Genomic DNA, 23,325 nt, shown 5'->3' on the forward strand with positions numbered 1-23,325 from the left:
AGTAATTTATAAGTTACTTGTGAAAATAAATTACAAATCAAAAATAAATTCATCTACTAAACAATTTTATTTTTGGTCAAACTCTTTTATAAGCTAATCAAACTAGGTTATAAAATACTTTGTATAAACTATTAGAAATTTAGAATGACTTATAAAAGACGCAATGATATAAATGATAAAGTAAGAGAATCAACACTACTCCAATTGTGATATATGGACTACACAAACAAGCAAAACTGTGATACTTGCTTCTTATATATATATTTAATTATATTTTTTTATTAATAAATATAATCAATTTAGAGTTACAAAACTGATAAATAAAAACTAATATGTACTTTTAGAGTGTGTTATAGTGATTTATGCCGATGAAACATTATATTTAGATATATTTTATAACATCTCATTGACAAATATAATAAACAATAATTTTAGTCATTTATGAATTATATATTATATTTATAAATAATATGAGATATAATATAAAATATATTCAAGTTAAAATTTAAAGTTACTCTCTATTGAGGAAAATATTATTTTTTTTTCTATCACAAATATCTCTTAACTTATTAACTCTCGTTTGTAAAATTATTAGTGTCACAAAATGTTTAATGAGTATGTCAACTCATTAAAATTATATAAAGAAAAATATATTATAAAACTTAATTAAGTCATTTATTGTTTTTATTTATTGATTCATTTTAAATTATATTTATTTATTATTTATAAATATTTTCCATATTCATGAAATAATTTTAATTTCTAAATTAATAAAAAAATTAGAAATTTAAACATTTTACACCGTCTGTCAATGTATAGATAATGTGAAACATCGTTAGTGATCTGTATTTAGACTTAAAATGACTATGAAACAAGAGAGAATTCATACATCCCAATATAACATTCGAAGAAATGACTTAGAAAAACAATATTTTTTGGATTATAAAGGAAAAGGTCAACTGTCCAACCCCGTTGTTCCGGGTATTCACAACTTTGTTTCATAAAATAAGACAATCTATTGTTTTGAACAACGTAAACACCTTCGTTGCCTTCACAAACACCATTGCTACCTTAGAGTTTGTGCGAAATTTGCGCTTCGTTATGACATTTTTAGGCACCCCAAACCCCTTTTTTCTGATTTTTATCATCCAATCAATTTTTTTCTTTTCGCTTTGCCTCTTTTTCTTCATATATTCCCATCTTTCAAAGCAATTTTAGCTTTGTGCCCACAAATTCACTCTTCCATGAACTTTATTTTATCAAGGTACGTTTTCTGAACCTCAATCTTCTCTACTTTGGTTGTTGTAAATCTACTTTTTTTAGTTGCTTCATTCCCTATTGAACTTCGAATTGCATCGAGTTCTTGAATATTGCTTGCTTCTCCTGGTATCTAAAAGAAGCGTAAGTCAATCATCGCGTCACATGTCCATTAGTTGTTTTTCTTATCTTTGCATTTTTAAGGAACATATATATACATATTTTCTAAAGCAAACGTACACAATGATTAATGGATTATAATTGCTTTACTAAAAATACTTTAGGTATCTTTGTTTTTTGATTCATTGAAACAAATCTCTCTTGATCCTTTTTCATTTACAACTAATTCATTTTTATTTTTAACATACCTTCTTGACGATGATGGGTATTTTCCTATCAATAATGCATCAATGTGGAAGATGTGAAAGAAGAAAAAAAACGTATACGTAATAACGGTATTAGATGTCCAATTATGACAAACTTTCTTATATGTTTTAAACAAAGGATTAAGGACCATTTCTAATTTTTGGGGAGTTAGAATAAGTTGTTCTTTTCCCCCCCCCCCGCAAAAGTTGGAATATACTTTTCGTGTTATTCCGTTGTACCTACATTTATTTTTCTGAATTAGTATCAGCAAATACATGGTGTCATGGTGGAGCAATTGCAACATGCATGATGTTATGTCAAAACTAATGATGATCATTTATTGCAAATATTATTTAATTAATTGTGATCTCGTGTGTTCCATCTGTTAGATGTGATTGAATTAAACCCTTTCCATCTTGATAATATCGAACTTTGCCGCCCATTGTCTTGATCATAATAACAAAAATGAAGAAAGTCTAGCAAAATCACATTTTTGAAATCATTTCTAAAATTCTTAATTCTTGATAAAGGAGACAGATGGGCAGTTGCTTCATCCTTATCCTGCTGTGTACGTGATATAGGAAAAGATAAAGTAACTATTTCCAAATATATTAATTTGTACACATCATTTTATAACACTGCTAAAATCCTCACAATTCATTTACAAGAGTCAGATTAACACAACAAATTAAGTAAAAAGAAAAGGAATAAATACTTGTAATATTCTCTTCAATTAGTTTTTTTTATCACTTTTTTTTTATTCTTTGAAATTTATGCACTTTTTTTTTATTGACAAATGTTAGTTAACTAGTGAGTTATGTTAGTCAGAGATATTTGAACCCACTCTCTTCTTTTCATTCTGATCCTATATAACATTGAATCCTCGTATAAATTGTTTGCACAAATATAACATTTCCTAAATTGTTTCAATAAAAAAGTCTAACTCAGTTAGTTTGAACAAGATGTATTTGATTCATAAAGATAAATAAATATTGCATTTCCTAAAAAAAAAATCAATTATGCAACAAAGAGACACAATTGAATCTTTCCGTTAGAATTTCACAAGAAATTAAGTAAAGTGATAACTGTATTTATGCAACAAAAAAGAAAAATAAGAAAATAATTGTGAGATGAGTTGTTTCCTCAAAATTAGTATTATGCAACAAAGAGTGTTTCATATGGGAGGCACGCAATTGGATCTTAATTAGTCATGTCTTGAGATATTGAGATAGTAATCCTTTAATCTCAATTAAAGAATGAGAGTAATTTTTTTGGTGACATATGCAGGTTCTTCACAATAAATTCCTAGCTGAGGCAGCTAAATAGATAGATGGCAACAAAAGCAAAAGACAGTAGTAGTGTAGTTGGGAAGGAGAAGAAGGCCACATCTTCAAACTCTCCCATCACAAGCACCAAAAAGGCCTCCACAACAAACAAGGCCACGTCAGGCCCATCAGAGAAACCAGTCCCCAACTACCTCAAGCCCACAATCAGCTCAGTGCGTCTTGAGTCTCACTCCTCCTTCAATCTTCCTAAGAATAACGATGGTGCCACCAAGCCCACTCTAAATAGAAGAAGATCTTTGGACCCATCATCTTCATCTTCATCTTCAAGGTTACCAAAACAAACACAACTTTCTCTTTCGAGACAACACAAGGCCCTTGTGTCCCCTGGCCCACGAGACAGAACCCTCACTCATCGATCTTCGAGTGTTCCAAGCAAAACTACCAACAACAACGCTTCAAAACTTGTTCCAGAGAGGCTCTCTAGGACCCCGAAGGAAGGGAGAACTCAGCCACTCGTTGCTAAGAGCACCAAGAAGGGAATAAGTAACAGCGTTTCTGCTTCAAGTACTAAGAAGGTGATAACTGATGATGCTTCAACAAAGAGTACAAGTGTTGGTGAAACTGAAACCACAAAAGCTGTTAGTGTTGAATCCGAACCACAAGTTAAAGAGGCTATAAGTGAAGAGGTTGTTGGAGAAGTGGAGAAAGTGGAGAATCAAGATGAACTTACAAGTCAAGTAGTTGATCATGGAGAGCATGATCAAAAGCTTGAGGAGTCTGATGAGCCTCATGTTCAAGCTGATGAGGACAAGGTCATTCCTACTCCTACAGTGTCAGAAGAAGAAGAACAACAAGAAGATAAACAAGAGGATGTTAATAATACAAACCAAGATGAGTGCAACATTAATGAGAGTAATCATGCAGAGGTTGATCACTCAACAACTGAAGCAGAAGTTATTGAGGTTAAAGAAATGGAACAAGAACAAGAACAAGAACAACAAGAACAAGAACAAGAACAAAAAGAAGGTGTGGTTGAAATAGAAGAAGATCATAAAGATGAGAGCAACAATGAGGAAAAGGTGGTGGAAGAGAAGGAGAGATCAGATGAAGAAGGAATAAATGAAGAGGTTAATAATAAGTTGAGGGAAGGAGAAGAAGAAGATGAACAAGTAGAGAGTGAAGTGAAAGAAGAAAAGGGTGAGTCAACAAAAGTAGAACAAGTAGAAGATAGTGAAGAGATGGAAAAGGGTGAGTCAACAAAAGTAGAACAAGTAAAAGATAGCGAAGAGGTGGAAGAGAATAAAGAGTCTCCCTCTCAGGTATCTAATGATGTGATTGAAGAAACTGCAGGGAAACTATTGGAAGCGAGGAGAAATAAGGTGAGAGCATTGGCTGGTGCATTTCAAACCGTCATTGACCATCAAACCAAGTGAGTCAAGCCACCATTGTTACATTGTATTAAGACTTAAGAAGAGTATCAGAGATAGAACAGAAAAATCTCTGACTTAAAGAGATTCAAATGTTCCAACCTTTATGGTAGTAGGGGCACGTGTTGCTGTCAAACATCTGCTGATTTTCAAGGCTAGTTGATTTTTCATAAACATGTGTAATTAATTAAATTGTAACTTATTATAGGGTTTAAATGCATAATTGCTATCCATTACATGTTAAATATTATGAGAATTGAACCAACTTACCTCATGAGTCTCGTGGAACACTTGGAGGCCGTGGTTCCGTCCAAAACAATTAGAATTACAAGTTCATATATATTTCATAAGTATATACAAGCCCATTATCATTTGTTTCTTCAATTGTTCTGTGTTGTTTAGTTACCAACTAATATTTCCTTTAAAAAAACAAGTTAGAAACTAACTACTATATGAAATTGACATCTATGAAGCCGTAAATTAAATTGGCTAAGCAATATTTTAAAATTGAAATAATCATTAAACCAGTGAGAACACCAATTAAGGTTTAATAATTTAATTATAATTAAATCATGATCAAATCATTATTAATAATAACAATTAAATAATATTAAATAAATATTGTTCCAACCAAGGGGTGCACTAGGGTTTTTTCCTAGGTCAAGCCTCAAAGCCAGAACATTCAAAAGTGTAATCTGCCTTCTCAACTCTAGGATTTTTAGTTTTATAGTTTCTTACTTACGGGCCTCCTGGGCCCCGAGAATGTAGGGATTTCCTTAACTGTCTAATCTAGAAAATATTTAATGATGAGTAGTGGGACCTTGTTCTTACCCTTGGGTGGCTCCTATATGCCAAGGTTAAATCGGTCCCCGACTGACTAGGTCCACATTGAATGCACCATCGGCTAACGACCGAGTAGGTTCTCTTGGGCGAGTGAAGTCGGTATCTGACCAACATAACTTATCATAGAGGATCCGAGACGGATATATGCCGAGTGACTCCGAGAGAATGGGTCAGCCAGGACTGTAGTCGGCTGGCAAAATGGGGAGGGACCCGGTCGGCATCCGACTGGGACGATACAAATATAATATATCATAACTTTATAGCACTAAAAACTTCTAAGTAAAATACTAGTTTATAAGTTCTTAAAATTCAAAATAATGGTAAAAGTCTAAATCAAATATATCATAATACTTGTGTTTAAATTTTAAAGAAATACAATATTTTTTCATTAATAATAACAAGTCTATTTCTAAAATGAAAAAGGAAATAATATAATTTAATATAAACTTGTAAGAAATCATGATGTAAAAGATTATAAATTAATAAATCATTAAATCATGTTTTGAAAAAACTGATAAATATATTATTCCTATTTGTAATCTACATTAAATATGTTTTTATTTATTTTAAACTATTTAGATTAAATTTTTAAAAAATTAAAAATGGAATAGTATTGGTTTAAATCAATTCTACATTAATATTACTATTAGGCTTTGATCCATTTTCACTTATATGAAATGTTCTAATTATTTAGAATTAATATATAGATCATGAAATTGTTTATTAATTAAATCAGTTTACTCGATCGATGTGATCTTAAAAATTACATTTGTTAATATGATACTTTCTACTCTACATACTAATATTCTCATATAAATTAAAAAGAGATAACATAGAATTCGAAATAAACTTTAATAAATAAAAATTATTTGTAAAAACTCTCGAATAGAGGTCATATCTATGACACATAAACTAAAACTAAGAAACACAAAAACAATTAACTAAATAAAGTTATTACAAAAACCAAGGAATTAATAACATAAGTCTTAAACATAATAAAAATTAACGGTACATGAAATTTTAACTAAAATTCTGATGTCATATCCTATTAAAACATAATTATTATAAAATATAAGACTTAAGCCTCATCTTTAGCATCATCCTCAAGATGATTCTCAAAATACAACTATAGTATAAAGCATATATTTTTCAAAATACACTTAATTAAAGAATTAATTATAACATATATTTTTTCAAATACTTACTCTAACAAAATAATTTTTTCAAACTTTTTTTTAATTAAAAACACTCATAATTATTTTTAAAATATCTAAATTATTTTATAAAATCCCTATAATTAATTAAAAAATCATTTTAATTATTTTAGAAAACTTACCGCTGCAATATATAATTTCTTGGTCCATGAGTTCTCACATTTCAAACAATATAGTTCCTTAGTTGCTATTTCAACTACACAAATCCATAAACTCAATTTATTGCTTTCACTATTTCTTGAACGAGAAGAAATTCAAGACAGCCTGCTAATTGCATGATTGAGCAGGAGAGAAGATGGTAACAAATTCAGACACATTAGACACAAAAAAAAAAAAAAAAAAACTTGGAAAATAGTAAGTATAGTTGAATCACTTGCTTAGTCACCCTAAAAACTATGTCTTATATGTAATACTTTGGTTCGGAATATACTATTCTCTCCAAACTTAGCTGACGTCGGAAGTTAGCAATGAAGGCCTCTGCCCTTTTATCAACATCATCTTCCGAAACATAACTTATTGTTCTTCTATTGATTTCTTCATCCTCAAGGAACCTTTGCATGCCCATTTGTTTATGGAACAACTTGCACCATCTTTGTTTTAAACTTCTGGATACACTCGAATGCATTCGCCAAGAGCGTATTAGAGACTTCAGTTTCTTCATAGACCTCACGAATTGTCTAATGAGTGGTGAAGATTTATGCGTTTCCATGCGCCCACGTAGAAGCTATATTGGTTTTGATAATTGATGATCACATATATTCATATGCAAATTAATACTAGCTAGTGCTTATATAGGGGAGAGAAATCAAAGAAGTTTCTTATAGAAGCTTCTTTTTATATAGGGAAGTTAACAAAATATTGTATGGAAGATTCGTAGAGTCATATAGCGCGTAGCTTAGAAATTGAAATGACAGAAACAAGTGAAGGTGTCGGTTAATTACGTGGTGAGTTTGAAGAAATAGAGCACCAAAAACCAGGATAAAATTACAATGTTGCCACCGACCAGATTCATTCTAGGAAGGTACGTGTTCATCTTTTTTTTCTTTCTTTTTTTACTTCTTATTTTATACATACCAAGGTTAGTTTAGAAAAAAAAAATTGACTTTTGATTTTTAATTATAAAATGTATTATTTAAATTTCATTTTTATATTTAAATTTTTTATAAAAATGGTTTATTATTCTCATGATTTATATATATTTTTACATAAAATAAAATTATAATTTTATAATTAAAAGTAAAAAAAAGAATCAAACAACTTGATTTTTTTTATTCTATTATCAATTGAGTACAGTAAAAGGAAATTCTTTCGTGGACGCGTTACTTGTGTTTTGGTGGGACATGAAGTGGGTCCCCTCCATGCCTTAGATGCATCAGCTTCAAACTTTTGGACATCTTTTACTGGTAGTAGGTTTTGTTGGGAGAAAGAAGTGTAGAAAGGAGATAAATAAGTTGTGAAGGAAAAGGGAATCCATTTTTTTGGGTGTATGAACTAAAGAAAGTGAGAGATAGAGAAGAAAAGAAGGAGATGATCGAAATGATGAGGAAAGACCATCACATTTTATTTAGCACTAAAGAGAAAAAGACGGAGCAATGTGAATATGATAAATAACATGATGTCTTAGAAAGAAAAGAGAAAGCATGAACGTATAGAAGTTTCTATACAACATCACTTGATAAAAACTGAAGACATAAATAAAAAATAAACAGAATGAAAATGAAATGAAAGAACAAAAAAGTGTAGAGTGGAGAAGAAAAGAAGGGGAAGAGTAGAGTACTCAACAATGTGGATAAAAACTAGAGCGTCAAAGTGGGCCGGGACCCGTGGGTTAACCCGGCCCACCTTGAAAACAGGTTGGGCCAGGCCAAAAAAAGAAGTTTTATAGCAGGTGGGTATATCTCAACCCGACCCACTTTGACCTGGCCCACTCGGGCTGAACCCGTGGTGGGCCGGTGGGCCGGGTAGTCCACCAACCTACCATTTTTTTTTACAATAAAAATTTAAGTATGATTTGTAGTTAATTTTGTATGATCGAATATTGAAACTTTTTATTTTAGACTTTTATCATGATTAGTATTTAAATTTGTATGATGAGTTATGACTTATGAATATTAATGATGCTAATTTTATGACTATTATGTTAATTTATAATTAATTTAAAATTTTGAATTTTTTTGATAAATTTTTTTTAATTTTTGGTGGGATGGTGGGCTGGCCCGTATAACCCACCAACCCGTGGTGGGCCGGGCTAGGCCAAATTTTTTTGAAAAAATCAAAAGTGGGTCAGGTTGAGTTAACTCATTTTTAAAGTGGGTCAAGGTGAGCTGGCCTATATGGGTCGGGCTGGCCCGTTTTGACAGCTCTATTAAAAACTTGAAGAGTAGTGCTGTTGTTGTTGAATATTGAATGGAACTTGGTATTCTAATTTTTATCCATTCTGTTTTTTTTTCCCTCTTTCTCTATTTCTTTTTTTCATATCAATTTCGATCCCAACATGGTATAAGAGTACGAGTGGTTTCATCATCGAATGAAGTCAAAGATCTGTAAAAGAAACCTCCTTAATATTGCGATTGTAAAAAAAAAAAAAAAAAGTTCAAGAAGCATCCTTACTTGACTCTTACAGTGTGTTTGGACGAAGAATTTTACAAATTCAAGAAATTTTAAATTTTTGGTATTTAAATTACTTTGATTTCAATTTCTATCATTTTTAAAATATTTTGTTTGGATAAGTCAATTCAAATTTTTCAAATTTTAAATTGTTGGGTTGGATATGATAATTTGATTCCACCATGGTAAAATTGATTTTAAAAATATGTTTATATGTTGATATTTTTATAAATTAAATTTTATAAAAATAAATATTAGTTAATTTTTAAATATTTATAATATTTTAAAAAATTAATATTAGATAATATTTAATAATTTAAAAAAAAATTAAATATTCAATAATTAAAAACATGAAGAGATAAGAGATAAGATAAAATATATAAGTGAAATAAGAAGAAAAAAATATGAGAAATTTCAAATTCTCTTTTTTGGAAGAATTTAAAATTCTACTATTTCAAGGAATTTCACAAATGCTTGAATTTCAAATTCTTTATAAATTCTTCATCCAAACAAGGTATTTTACCTCAAAGAGTTTAAAATTCTTCAAATAAATAAATTATTCCATTTAAATTCCTCGTCCAAACACATTATTAGGATTGGGATGAGGCAAACGTTGTTTGAAATTGTATAGGTTGGGCCTAGTTCAGATCCGACACATTTTAAGCCATATAATGTGAGTGGGCCCTAATGGGCCAGATTACTTTTAAGATATCGACCTTGTTTGTACGACAAGGTTTAGGTTTACATTGTGTCAAGTCAGTCCATAATGCATGAACGATAGTACCCTAATGATTTCTTCTTTTTATTATTAATTTCTTTTAACATTTTATAGCACGAGACACAAAATTCTTTGTTGACTATTATTCCTCATGCGTTGACGAATTTCGTTTCGCATTCTAATATATATATTTTCTCTTTCCTTTGTTTTCATATTTGGAAAGTGAAGAAGAAAATTGAGCACACTTTAGTCCAAACATACATAGGACACATTATGGTTGCGGGCGAAAACAGAAAAAAGAATTTCCACTGCCAAGGTGTTTCTTTATTCACTCAAGTTTAACTAAAAAAGAAGTGTTTGCTTTAATATTCTCTTTCCACTTTATTCTGTTTCAATGAAGAATATGATCCACATACAGTGTTTAGTGTTACATTTTATATTTCCACCAGAGTTAAAAACAATCATGCCAAAGCCTGGGCAATATGCAAAAGTTATGAATACAGTAACCTATCTTTAAAGTCGACATGATGAGAGTTTAAACACGTTTTTTGTGAGAGATCACCTGCGTGAACTAATTCAATAAAAAATGTGTGAAAAAATTATTACAGAAATGTTGTTAACATTTCTCTTAATTATTTTTAAACGTTACTTTAACTTTGTGATATATTATTATTATTCACAAGGAAGAATGAAGGGCAATATACTTTAACATATTTATATTCTTTAAATTAAAAAAAAAACCATTATCTCAATGTTTAGGCGTAAAATTAATTTGATAATTAATATATAATAGGAGAAAAAGTAAAGTAAGAAAGGGTTTGAACATTTTAATCACGGACATTTGGAGCTGAGTGTGCTCCTTGCACGACAAATAAGTTTGTAGGCATCCACAAATTTTCCACCCAACAAAGGTCAAAAGATTCGGTTGAGTTACGTTATGTTACCTTTTTTCGGTCGTGTTAACTATATCTTAAAAGATGACCCTAATGTTATGCCTATAAGGATCGTGTGAAGTACAACACCCATGCGTTTCCCAATCAACATGGATGCTTTATGATCAAGGGATAAACTTGATGATAGTGTCAAGTGGGGTCCAGAGCAAACTAAACACATCAAACACACAGAATAATTTACCTACATTAAGTTACTATAATTTTTTTAATCAATAACAATTATACATCCTCGGTATCGATAAATATTTATACAATCAAGTTGCTTCTTTAGTAGGTACATCACAATCTACACGTAGTCGTTTTTACACTTATTTGAAGTGTATATAATAAGGGGAAGTAAAAGGGGAAGAAAAGTTATAAGGCAAAATTAAGTGTAATATCTATTATTTTTTTACTATCTGTTTATTGAAAATAAATTTCATCTCTTAATCTATACTATAAATATTATTATTAAATTTTGTTCACAAACTTAAAATACATTGACAAATCTCACTCCAACAAAGTAACGACCAATTGCAAGAATAAAATATTAAAATGATGATAATCACTTACAAACATTCTAAGATCTAAGTTATTCGATATATATTATGATGGTGTATGAATAAGAAAACATTCTTGTGAAGTGAGAATCATTTTGTAACTATCAAGAAGATATGTAAAATATAATAAATTATTATATGCGGATAGCTTGTTACAAAGTTTCCTAAATCGTGAATAATTTAGATGTTTTTAATGTGACTAAGTCAGTTTAAATGTGACTAAATTAGTTTAAATGTGGCTTAGTTGATCTTTATATGACTATGCTGAGATGATCATAACTAGAATATTATAAAATAGATTTAATATAAAATTGTCGGTTAATATTTTTATTATTGAAGTAAAGTTCAATTTTAGTTATAGCATTATAAAATATTGTAGTTAAGTTTTGTAAAAAAAAAGAAATAAAAAAGGTCTAGGTAAAAATTAAGATATGAAAGGAATTAAAATTAAGTTGTAACTTTGTGTATAGTAACAAAGTGAGGGTGGTTTTTTATCCTTGTAGTGTAGTTTTTTAAACTATTTACCTGTTTACGGTGGAATTAACCATCAAATCCTGGGTTCTTTTTATTTAGACTAGCATACGAACGTATTTCAATTTAGGTGTCTCACTGCGCGTTATCGTGTTACCGAGAATGGAGAGTAGGATGAAAAAGTCTTAGCAACTACTTGTTTCGAAATATTCTTCTATTACTACTAACAAGCGATGCTCATGCAAGCAAATAATAATATGAACAGAGTGAACAATATATATGTTAGCAATGCAAATCATAGTTCATTTCGTACAATGATCAAATTACGTTACACATGCGAACATATTGATTCCAGTACATGAATACACTACGTAATTAAACAAAGAACAAGAAGACTATTCTACTTCTACTCCTAAAAAAAAGAAAAAAGTGGCCGAGAGTCAGTCATACCCAAAAACGATCTTGTGCACGAAAGTCATGTGTGTGTGTAGGCAGAGAGTGCTTCAGAGTCCAATTCTAGTATGAGTTTTTCGACCTCAGTAAAGGTCCGTACTCCTTGTATTTATAGAGCAATTAAAGGCGGTTGATTCTGTACATGTACGCTTTTGACTCAACCGCTATCCACTATCTTTGCTACATGGTCTTGACTCAACTTCCTTTAACCGCTCTTCCCACGTTCCTTGTTTTCTCGATTGATTTTTTAGTAACCGTTTTGGCTTAACCTCCATGTTCTGACGGTCTCAACTTTTCAACTATTTTCGAGCAACACTTGTTTTTTCCGAGTCCCATAATTTCATCATGTGTTGATTTTACTTCTCAGGCAGCGCTATCAATCTTTTCGAGTCACATGATTTTCGAGTATGCCTAACAAATGCCCCCCTAGGAATTTGGTTTCGATGAGCATCTTAGGAGAAAACTAAATTCCTATCAAGGTTGTTCTTCGATACTTCCTCGATTTGTTTCTTGATGTTCACTTTTCTTGACGTTAACTTAGTCTTTCTTTCGATGAAAACCTATTCTTGTAAGGTACTGACCATTTGGATGTGACATCGATAGCTCTGACGGCGCGTACTTCTATTTTTCCATAAATTTGCCTTCTGATATGAAACGTTTTGGCGGTTGTTTTGGAAATTCAATTTAATATTTCAAATAATCTTGCCTAACCTAACCCGTTTCAACCTAGGCCCATTTACCTCGTTTAATACCCCTTTTTCACCCTAGGGTTAAATTGTTTTCACCATTCTCTTCCTTCGTGCCCAAGTTTTCTTGCTCACTGTTTCTTTTTTGCTCTGGTTCTTGATCTTCTTCTCAGACCGTTCTCTCTGTTCTTGCTTTTGTTTGTTATGGCTTCTTCTGCTGCGTCCACTTCTGCTGCCGTAGCTTCTTCAATGTCTCCTACTGCCACCACTTCTTCCCCTATTTTGATTGCTACTACTTCTGCTGCTATGCCCACCACTCCGGTAACCACTATGGCCACCGCAACTACTATCCAGGACACTCCTCTGCTACTGACTGGTGCTCAGGTTCAAAAGGTCAAAGAAGGTGATGACACTTTCATTCCAATTCCAGGCATGGAGGAGGCTAGTTTGAAAATATACCAATCTCAGGTACTTCTTCCTTTTTCTCTAGCAGATGGTTCTGTTCATGCTTTCCTTGGTCCTTTTGCTGGTCAAAATACCAAGAGATATGGTAATACCCTTTTGCCTGAGGACTCCACCACCCTACCTTTCATTTATTCCCCAGAAATAGACCTAAACCTTTTTGGGGATACTACCAAAATTTTTAGAGCGTTTCCCCCCGTTAAAGAAAGGCACCTTTCTTGGTTAGCTCGTGTAGAGGCTTCTATGTCCTCAGAATGGAAAGAAACAGGTATTTTTGAATTTATCCAACTAGCTAAGTTCGACCTCCACCTTTTCGACCCTCAAATGCTCCTTTCTGCTATCTTCTTCTGGAATAGAGAGACTCGGGCTTTCGAGTTTCCTTGTGGCTTCATTTGCCCGACGTTACTTGATGTTGCTGCTATAACAGGGTTAAAGCCTATTGGAGATAGGTTTTATCCTGACGCCTTTGAAGAGGAAATTTCGATCAAGGATACTTCAATTTCTTGGGATAAGAAGACCTATTTGGCCTTTATTAACGCGCATATGGGACAACCTGACACGCCTGTCTCACCTTCAGAACATATTGCCTTTCTTATGTACTGGTTGTCAGCCTGTGTCTTTTGTACCCCTTCGCTTCAAGTCCCAAAATATTATTACAATTTAGCTCAAGCCCTTCATTTGCAAAGGAAAATCTGCTTAAGCAAATTACTTCTGGCCTCTCTTTATACTTGTCTTGATGAAGCTTCTGAAAGTCTTGCTCGAGAATCTGGGCCTCGAAATCTCTCTGGCCCGTTATGGCTACTTCAACTTTGGCTCAACGCGCTATTGGAGAAGAAACTTCATTTGCCCTCAAAACCTATTCCCATATGTGAACTCGAAGGAGCTCGTTTAACAACCCTTACCCCTCGAAAGCGTCTGGTAGACAATTTCGAGAAATATATTAGAGCCATCCTTAGCTTTACTGACTTCACTGAAGATTTAGCCCCTTTCATTCGACCGAACTTGATAGGTCCTACATGGTTGCGCCAAAATAACCAAGTTGGTAGCATCAGTCCAGCTTCAACTGACCTGTGGTTTGGATTCTTGTCTTGGGATGTGATCATGTCGGGTATGAGGCAAAAAGATGTCAGACTTTATCCTTATCAGCCCCACCTTTTTGCTCGACAGTTTGGACTTTGCCAAATGAAACCTCTTCCCCTTCGACGTAAAGAGGGCATTGATGCGGATATTTGTGTCGAAAAAGGGAATTATGAAGAAGTCCTCAACTTCATCCTTCGCCCTGATAAAGAACTTAGGCTTACACCGACCACCTTTTCTCCTTCCTTCTTAGTCTCAAAATGCTACCTTCGATGGTGGTGTTACTATATTGTAGATAAACTCACCGATTTTGATGGCTTTCTGAAAAAGCTGATTAGTTCTCCTCTTTCTTGTTCGCAGGGGCCTAAACAACCAGGTACTTTCAAGAATCAACTTATCATTTATCAATTCGAACAATTTTTTAAGGTTTGTTATCGACCTGACAATGCGCACCGAACCATTTTTGACGCTTCAGTCTCATTATCGAAAATGGTACAACGGAACATTCGCTCAAAAAAGGTAATAAATCCTCAAGGTAAAACTGATTTCGAAAAATTTTGTCCAAAGCATATACCTCCTCTTCCAAATGCCCTTTTTGGTCTAGTTAAACATGTATCTCATCCTCCTTGGGTGAAAACACTCGACCCGTTTTACCTTGAGCGCAAAGAAGTTCCTGTAAAGAATAAAGTTACCTACGCGAGATGTTCCGTGTACGATTTTCCTCGAAACAAATGGTGGCCATTATGTTGGGTCAATAACATTAACCCTCCTCCTGGTAAATATTTTTCACCTCCTTCTTCTTCGCGTATACCTTAAACTTGTCTCACTTCTTTGCTCGACACTTGTAGCTGCCATCCCTCAGCGTGTTCCTCGACATGTTGATCCAACTCCTGATTGGGAGAGTGACGATGATGAGGATAAGGAGACATCGAAAAAGGGTCGAAAGAGAAAGACCGCTGCTGACAAGGTTTCTTTACGTTCTAAGGTATACCTGTTTGGATTGTAGTTTTTCTCGAGACTAATATTTTATCTTACCTTCTCGAAATTCTACTCTACAGAGTATTGGAAACTCGAAGAAACAAAGAATAGGTTCAGACAGTACCAAAACTGTTAAGTATCTTACCTCAAATATTAAGATTATTTTCTTGCTCGTTTTTCATACCTAATCAATTATTTTCCAATTCAGGTCTCGACCACAAAAAAACAAGACAAGGGGAAAGGTAAGATGGTCTTGCCTCTTCCCAAAAAACCTCAACAATCCTCTGGCGAGAAGTTGCTTAAAGACGCCATGAAGTCCGTTCCTAAGGTATCTCAATTTCGACTTCTTTCCTCCTTTATATTTCTCTTATGCCTTTAACCGTTCTAAAATCCTATTAATAGGATATTGCGATTATCCCACTGGATTCTTCTCAAGGGGTGTCTCAAGAGGTGCAGAAAAGCGTACCCTTTGCCACTGAGGTAACCCAACATGTTCATCTTGTTATACCTTGTGACTCAAATTTCCTCTTGATGTTTAGCCTGACTTCTTCATTTCCTCAGTTGTCTACTCCTCAAGTGGATGTTGCGGCGCTTGCCTCTGCCATGGCTTCGATAGAAGTTCCCCCTCCTGTCGAAGAGGGTAAGATTCCCCAACCCGAACCTTTGACTAATATGGAGACGCGGCAAGACTCCGCTCAAGGTGAACCCTCTTTCGAACTACAACCTCCCTTGGATCCGAACCAGGGTATATTTCTTTCGACTTTAATCTTCGATATGATACCTTGTTAATGGAAGTTTCTTATGTATTTACTTTTGTGCAGGTTCAACTGAGTCCCCTAGACCTTTTACTACTTCTCCTTCGACCCAGGGCGGTGCTACTTCTTCTGTCCAAGGTCTCTCCTTGATTCCCTCTCCAGATCTGGATTTGATGAGTTTCTTTAATGACGAGGACGAAGATATCAATACTATCTTCGAAGTGTTGGACAACTGGACGAGTGGTCCCTCTGGGTCAGAGAAAGACAAATTGAAGGTTGTTGAGCCAGCTTCTGACACACCTTCTTACCAACCCCTACTCGACTCTTTTCGCTCGAAGGCATACGTTAAAGATCTCGATCAAGCCTTCCTCATTCCTGAATTCAAAACGGAAGTGCAACAAATGATTGATGAGTTGCTCAGTTATTCGGACCTTCCTTCTGATATTTCTTTAGAGCTTCAAGCATTTATCAAGCCCTTTAGCCGCGCCTGGGAACTTCGAACTCAGTGATCTACTGCATATCAAGAAGTGACTCAAATTGAGGTCGAAACTGAAGGAGACCGTGCTAAGCTCGAGAAACTCCGAGACGAGTTGGTTTCTATCAAGAAATCAACGGAAGAAATGATTTCTGCTTTACAAGCATTGCAGAAGGAGGAGGCTGATATCGAACGTACTATCGAAGCCTTAAACCACGAGCTTGACAAAACTCGCTCGAAGAAGGATGGAGTGAAAATTAAGAGTCAAGAGATCAAGCAACATCAAACAGGGCTTAAGGAAGAGGGCAAAGCCATTTCTTCTCGGTTAGCAAAGACTTTGGAGCAGAAGAGGCATTTAGAAGCTCAATGTGCGTCTCGCAAAAAGAATCTGGACGAGGCTTACAAAGCTTTCGAGGATTTCAAGAAGCAATTTTTGCAATAATTCATTCTTCTTGTCTACTTTTCCAACCTTTTAGTTTATATTTGCCTTGTATTGAACAATTATTCTTCTGCTCTTTTATGGAAATGTTTTAAATATTTCCCATTTATGACTTTGCTTGCACTTGAATTATTTATCTCCTTAATTACATATGCGTTCTTTGAATATACTTGCTCGACTAGAAATGGGCCTTCCCAATTATATGACCACTTCCCCAAACATCGAGATTTTTGATCCATGGGAAGTATAACTTTTAATACCAATTCTCCGACTCGAAAACGTTGCATATTCACTCTCTTATTATAAGTTTTCTCGACTCTTTCTTTCTGTTGAACAATATTCTGTAACGCAATTAATCTTTCTTCCTCTAAAGAGATCAACTCATCATACATCAAGTTCCAATAATCCTCCACGGGTAATTCATTTTGTTTTTGTATATGAATTGATTGTAAGTTAATATCAATAGGAAGAATAGCCTCATGGCCATATACTAATTTATATGGGGTTGTTTTCGTGGCATCTCGAGGTGAGTTCCTATATGCCCATAGTATTTGGACGAGAGTTTCATGCCAATTTCGAGGTTTATTTGATATGTGTTTTTTGATTAAACCAATTACCACTTTATTAGCAGCCTCAACTTGACCATTAGCTTGGGCGTAATATGGTGTTGAAGTTACCAACTTAATTCCTCTTGATTCTGCATATCGAGCAATGTTTCGACCCGTAAAAACCGTACCCTGATCAGTAGTGATTGTTTGAGGAATTCCAAACCTTGTAATAATATGATCTTCGATAAAATCAATTATATTTTTTTGCTCGACTTCTTTTAAAGGAATAGCTTCAACCCATTTTGTAAAATAATCTATGGCAACTAGTATATACCTGTGGTTCTTCGAGGAAGGTGGGTGTATTTGTCCGATTAAATCCATTGCCCAACCCCGAAATGGCCAAGGTTTGATGATCGAATGCAACTCACTTGCCGGTACCTTTTGTATTGGTCCATGCTTTTGACACTCCACACAACTTTTTGCGAATTCGATACAATCTTTAATCATAGTAGGCCAATATAAGCCTTTCCTTGACAAAACCCATTTCATCTTCTTTCCAGCTTGATGTGCTCCACAAATGCCTTCATGAATCTCTGCCATTGCTATATAACCTTCATGGTCTCCCAAACATTTGAACAAAACTCCGTCGAAGCCTCTTTTGTACAATTCATCATTTAGTAAGAGATAATTGAGAGCTTGGAGTTTAATCTTCCTTTCAACCTTTATGTTAGGATCTCGCAAGTATTCGATCAATTCGCTCCTCCAATCTTGTTGACCTGCTGAACTTATATTTAGAATTGCTCGATAGTCTAACACTTCGCTCTCTGTATGAATCAGATATTCAAGATACTCTTTGCTGATTTTATATCCAGAGGCTATTTGGGCCAATTTATTTGCAATATGATTTGAGTCCCGGGGAATGTGTTGTAACTCTACTTCATCAAACGTGTCAAGTAATCGTGTAGCTCGAGTTTTGAATTCAATTAATTTTTCATTTAAACACTTATACTCTCGAGTTAATTGTTTGATGACCAGTTGTGAATCTCCTCGAATTACCACATTTTTAGCGCCTAATTCTTCAAGAATCTCAAGTCCAGTAATCAATGCTTGGTATTCAGTTTCATTATTCGAGCATCCTGTATTTGTTTTGACTGATAACTTCGTCGGGACCCCTTTGGGAGAGATGATTAAAAGACCTATTCCGGCGCCTAACTCGTGTTTCGAGCCATCGAAATATAATTGCCAAGGCTTGGTGGTTATGTAATTAACTTCTTCAGTTCCATTCGAATGTTCTGCAAGAAAATCTGCAATTATTTGTCCTTTAGTTGCTTTTAGCGGCTCGAAAGTTAATGAGTATTCGGTTAAGGCAAGTGCCCATTTGCCGACTCGAGAATGTAACACAGGTTTACACAACATATATTTTACCACATTACTTCGACAAAGTATTACAACATTACGAGTCCTAATATAGTACTTCAACTTAGTACACGCAACATAAAGACTTAAACATAATTTCTCTAAAGGGGTGTATCTAAGTTCTGCTCCTACTAACATTCGACTTAAATAGTAAATGACTCTTTCGATGCCATTTTCATCATCTTGCGCCAGCATGCCCGCAATAGTCGAATCATTAGCTGAAATGTACAACTTCAGTTGCTTCCCTTCAGAGATTGGTGCAAGCACTGGAGGATGAGCCAAGTAAGCTTTAATTTCTTCGAATGCTCTCTGGTGCTCTTCATCCCATCGAAATTCTTGCTCCTTTTTTAAACGCAACAAAGGAGAGAATACTTTAGTTTTACCCGACAAATTCGAAATAAATCTCCTCAAAAAATTTACTTTACCTAAGAGAGATTGAAGCTCTTTCTTGTTCGATGGAGGCTTGGTCTCCATGATAGCCTTGGTTTTGTTCTTGTCTACCTCGATCCCCCTCTGGTGTATAATAAATCCCAGAAATTCGCCTGCTATGACACCAAAAGCACATTTCAATGGATTCATTTTCAAACCATATTTCCTCATTCTCTCGAAGGCTAGTTTCAAATGATATAAATGGTCTTTCTTTTGTTTTGAGCCAACAATTATGTCATCAATATAAACTTGCACGAACTTACCAATCAAATCATGAAAGATTAAATTCATCGCTCTTTGATAAGTCGCACCAGCGTTTTTAAGACCAAATGGCATCATCACCCATTCGTAGACGCCTAAGACACCTGGGCATCGAAAGGCAGTTTTCGACACGTCATTCGCTGCAATATAAATTTGATTATATCCAGAATAACCATCTAACAAACTCATAATCTCGTTACCTGCAGCGACGTCTATCATATTTTCAGCAATGGGCATAGGGTACTCATCCTTGGGAGTTGCCATGTTGAGATCTCGAAAGTCAATGCAAACTCTGAGTTTTCCATTTTTCTTTATAACTGGCACTATATTCGAGATCCAGTCAGGATATCTCGAAGTTCTGATGAACTTTGCTTTTAGCAATCTCTCAATTTCCCCTTTGATTTTCTCGATCACTTCAGGAGCAAATCTTCGAGGACTTTGTTTCACGGGCTTCCTTCCTAGGATCATTGGTAGCCTATGTTCTACCAATTCTCGATCCAAACCTGGCATTTCATCATAATCCCATGCGAAGCAATCTTTGTATTCATGCAAGACTTGAATTATCTCCCTTTTCAGCTCCCCTTGCAAGAACTTGCTAATATAAGTAATCCGCTTATTTTCGATAGTTCCCAGATTAACCTCTTCGAGCGGATCTTGGGATTCTAACTTATGCTCTCCATTAGCGGCACTCTCGAAACCCAAAGGTGAATCATCAAAAATGCAATCCAGTTTGAGTTCTAGCTCTGCTTTTTCTTTTTGCTTTTCATTTTTATCTGAGACTCCTTCGTCCCTTTGATTTTCTGTTTTTTGCTTTTCTTCCCTCTTTTTCCCGATTTCGAACTCCTTTTCTTTTTGTTGTTTTTCTTTTTCCTTTATTGATTCGAAATCCATCTCTTTTTTTTTTTTTTTTTTTTCTTCAGCCAACATAGCCGTGCTAACCTCATTGTCAAATTGATCTTTATCGGCCAAATTGGCCGTTTGATCGGCCACGTAGGCCGATATTCGAGCTAAAAAGCTCGAATAAGGATCTTCGTCCTTCATGCATCCAAAGGAGCCGAATTCTTTTCGGCTCGAATAACGAATCCTCTCTTTACATCCCAACAAAAGGTTTTCTTGACACCTTTCTCTTCATCCATCACCCCAGAGTTGTAAGCGTCAAAAGGTTTGGTCTTGGCAAATGCTGTCAGTTGTTGATCAGCAAAATACATGCCAACTTCATAAGTCTTCTGATCAGCTTCGAGAACCTCTAAACCTTCATCATCATTCCAGAAGAAAACCTTCTGATGTACGGTCGAAGGAACAACACCTACCCCATGAATCCACTCCCGACCTAGCAACACGTTGAAGTTTGCTTTGGAAGGTGTTACTATAAACATGGTAGTCCTCTTCACACTTCCGATCTGTACATCGAGCAGAATCATACCTTCAGGATGTGAATACTTGCCTGCATAGTCGGAGATCATGATGTTATGGGGTTTCAGATCATCCAAGGATTTCCCAAACCTTTTCAGCATTGTCTTAGGCAAAATATTCACAGCTGCGCCTCCATCGACCAAGACCTTGTTTACCTCTTGCCCTTCGATCATCAGTGTTAACAATAGGGGTTTGAGATGTCCTTTCATTTCCTCTGTGGGAGAGTCGAAAACAGCAGAGTTGAACCTAGGGATAACCCTCGAGATTTGATTGACCCATATGATTTTGGACTCATAATTGGGGTCCTCGAAAACGTCTTCCCTGATGATATCCTCTTGTTCATTCACGGATTCCATAGCACCAGCATACTCCGAAGGTAAAATGGAAACTACCCCGCAAATATCTTCCAAAGAATCCTCGAAACCGCTCTCGAAGCAGTTTGTTATCATGTCTTCATCGTCTTCGATGAACTTGCCAGAAGATTCCCCTTTCTGAGGAACTGGGATCGAAAAACGATTTCCTCCCCGACCTTCAAAGGTTGCTTTACGCATCCTTTGCTGCCTCCTCCATTGAGTTTTGGTTAAGTTGTTCAATGGCTGTCGAAATCCACGTCCATATCCCCCAGCTGGAATTCCAACATTCCCTGTAGTCAAGTTCGAAAATTTTCCTGCATTTCTTTGTTCCGGGTTTCCCATGCTAGTCATTACTTGTTTACCTCGACCCATCATAGACCTAGGTGGTGCGTTCCATGTCCCGACAGGCACATTCGCGTTCGGCACAAAAGTATTGCCGAACCTAGACGAGTTATACATCTCCATCTTCCAACCGGGGCATTATATTGAGGCATATGAACTTGCCTCATAGTCAGACCAGCATTCAACCTAGCATTGGGCTTCATTTTTTCACGCAGCCTCTCAACTTTGTAATTCTTCATTATTTCAGACTCCTCGAAAGCCTTAGCCGCCGCTCTGTCGAAGACAGCACTGCATCGAGGACACAACATGACCTCTTTATCAGCTTCTTTTTTCTTCGATAAAAATTCCACCAGACTATCTCCTTCCTTTGGGTATATGGGTTCTTGCTCTTTAGCAAAATCCTCCATTAACTCTTCGAGCTTCTCATCAGAAATGGGCTCAATGCTATCATCGTCCTCAGCAGCGACTTCCACCATGTTGATGGACATCGAAACTGGTTCAACATAGCCAGTATGGGCAGCAAATGGGTCAACATCCACTTTCATTTCCTTCTCTTCAAAAGCCAGGCGACCATCAGTAATCGCCTTCTCGATGAAATCCCTGAAACGCACACAACTGTTAGTCCAATGTCCATACATATTATGATATTTGCAGAATTTCTTTCCTTTTCTTTGCTCGAAAGGTGGAATTTTATGATTCTCTGGGAGTATAATCTGTTTATCTTTTAACAAAGTATCGAATATCTTTTCTGCCTTACTAACGTCAAAACTATATTTTTTAGTCGAATTCCCTTCTATATTACCTCCTGGTTTTAGCATTTGACATTGGTACGTAGGTCCAGGGCGCAATTCTGCCAAATTAATCTCGAAATCTTCACTTACAACTTCATAATTAGAATCCTCATTTAACTCAGAACTTTCTAAATACGCTATCTTTTCTTTTCGAACGAACTTGTCGAATTTCATCAACTTTTCCTTTTCTAATTTAATTTGTTCAATCCTCCTCACTTTCTCAGCAAGTTGAGCCATGTCCCTCAATTGTTCATTTACTAATTTTTTGCGTATTGAGAAGTCTAAACCTGTGGCGGCGATTCTAACCAATTCATGTTCTGGAATATTAGTATAGCATCGAGATTTTAATTGCCTAAACCTATTTAAATAGTCATCTAATGTTTCATTACTTTGCCTTTTGATATTCATTAGATCGACTATACTAACCTTGGTTTCCTCTCGAAAGAAATGCTCATGAAAGCTACCTTCTAGCTGTACCCAAGTATGTATCGAATTAGGAGGCAGGGTGGTAAACCAGGTAAAAGCATGTTTAGTCAACGAACTTGGGAAATATTTCATTTTCAAGTATTCATTATTAGCCAAATCCCCACATTCGACCCCATACCTAGCTATGTGTTCAACTGTTGACTCAGTTATATCTCCTGCAAATTTCGAGAATTTTGGGACTTTCATTCCACGGGGTAATTCTACTTGTGTAATATAATCTGGAAAGGCTGACACAAAGTATGGGCGTTCATTCCGACCTACATCAAATCCATGTCTATTC

The 23,325-nt window shown here is 35.0% G+C and overlaps 2 protein-coding genes across 2 annotated transcripts; both read left to right on the plus strand.

Moving 5' to 3' along the window:
• The first annotated feature begins 3,167 nt into the window (after positions 1-3,167).
• On the plus strand, positions 3,168-4,833 carry LOC109807293 (uncharacterized). Its single transcript, XM_083076283.1, has 2 exons — positions 3,168-3,180; positions 3,381-4,833. The coding sequence occupies exons 1-2, from the start codon at positions 3,168-3,170 to the stop codon at positions 4,340-4,342; spliced, it is 975 nt and encodes a 324-aa protein (XP_082932409.1). The 3' UTR covers positions 4,343-4,833.
• A 6,904-nt stretch (positions 4,834-11,737) lies between these two features.
• LOC145959135 (uncharacterized) lies at positions 11,738-16,185 on the plus strand. Its single transcript, XM_083077590.1, has 4 exons — positions 11,738-14,735; positions 15,208-15,665; positions 15,740-16,037; positions 16,159-16,185. Exons 1-2 carry the CDS (start codon positions 13,025-13,027, stop codon positions 15,363-15,365), a joined length of 1,869 nt encoding a protein of 622 aa, XP_082933716.1. The 5' UTR covers positions 11,738-13,024; the 3' UTR covers positions 15,366-15,665; positions 15,740-16,037; positions 16,159-16,185.
• Positions 16,186-23,325: the final 7,140 nt, after the last annotated feature.

Source organism: Cajanus cajan, chromosome 6 (assembly GCF_000230855.2).
Source record: "Cajanus cajan strain Asha chromosome 6, NIPB_CcT2T_4, whole genome shotgun sequence".
Lineage (NCBI taxonomy): Eukaryota > Viridiplantae > Streptophyta > Magnoliopsida > Fabales > Fabaceae > Cajanus > Cajanus cajan.

Bases quoted from the DNA above. Each gene is read 5' to 3' on its own strand.
- LOC145959135 (XM_083077590.1), top strand. From the start codon at position 13,025: ATGGCTTCTTCTGCTGCGTCCACTTCTGCTGCCGTAGCTTCTTCAATG. The intron at 14,736-15,207 runs GTACTTTCAAGA...CGACACTTGTAG, and splicing joins GCAGGGGCCTAAACAACCAG to CTGCCATCCCTCAGCGTGTT.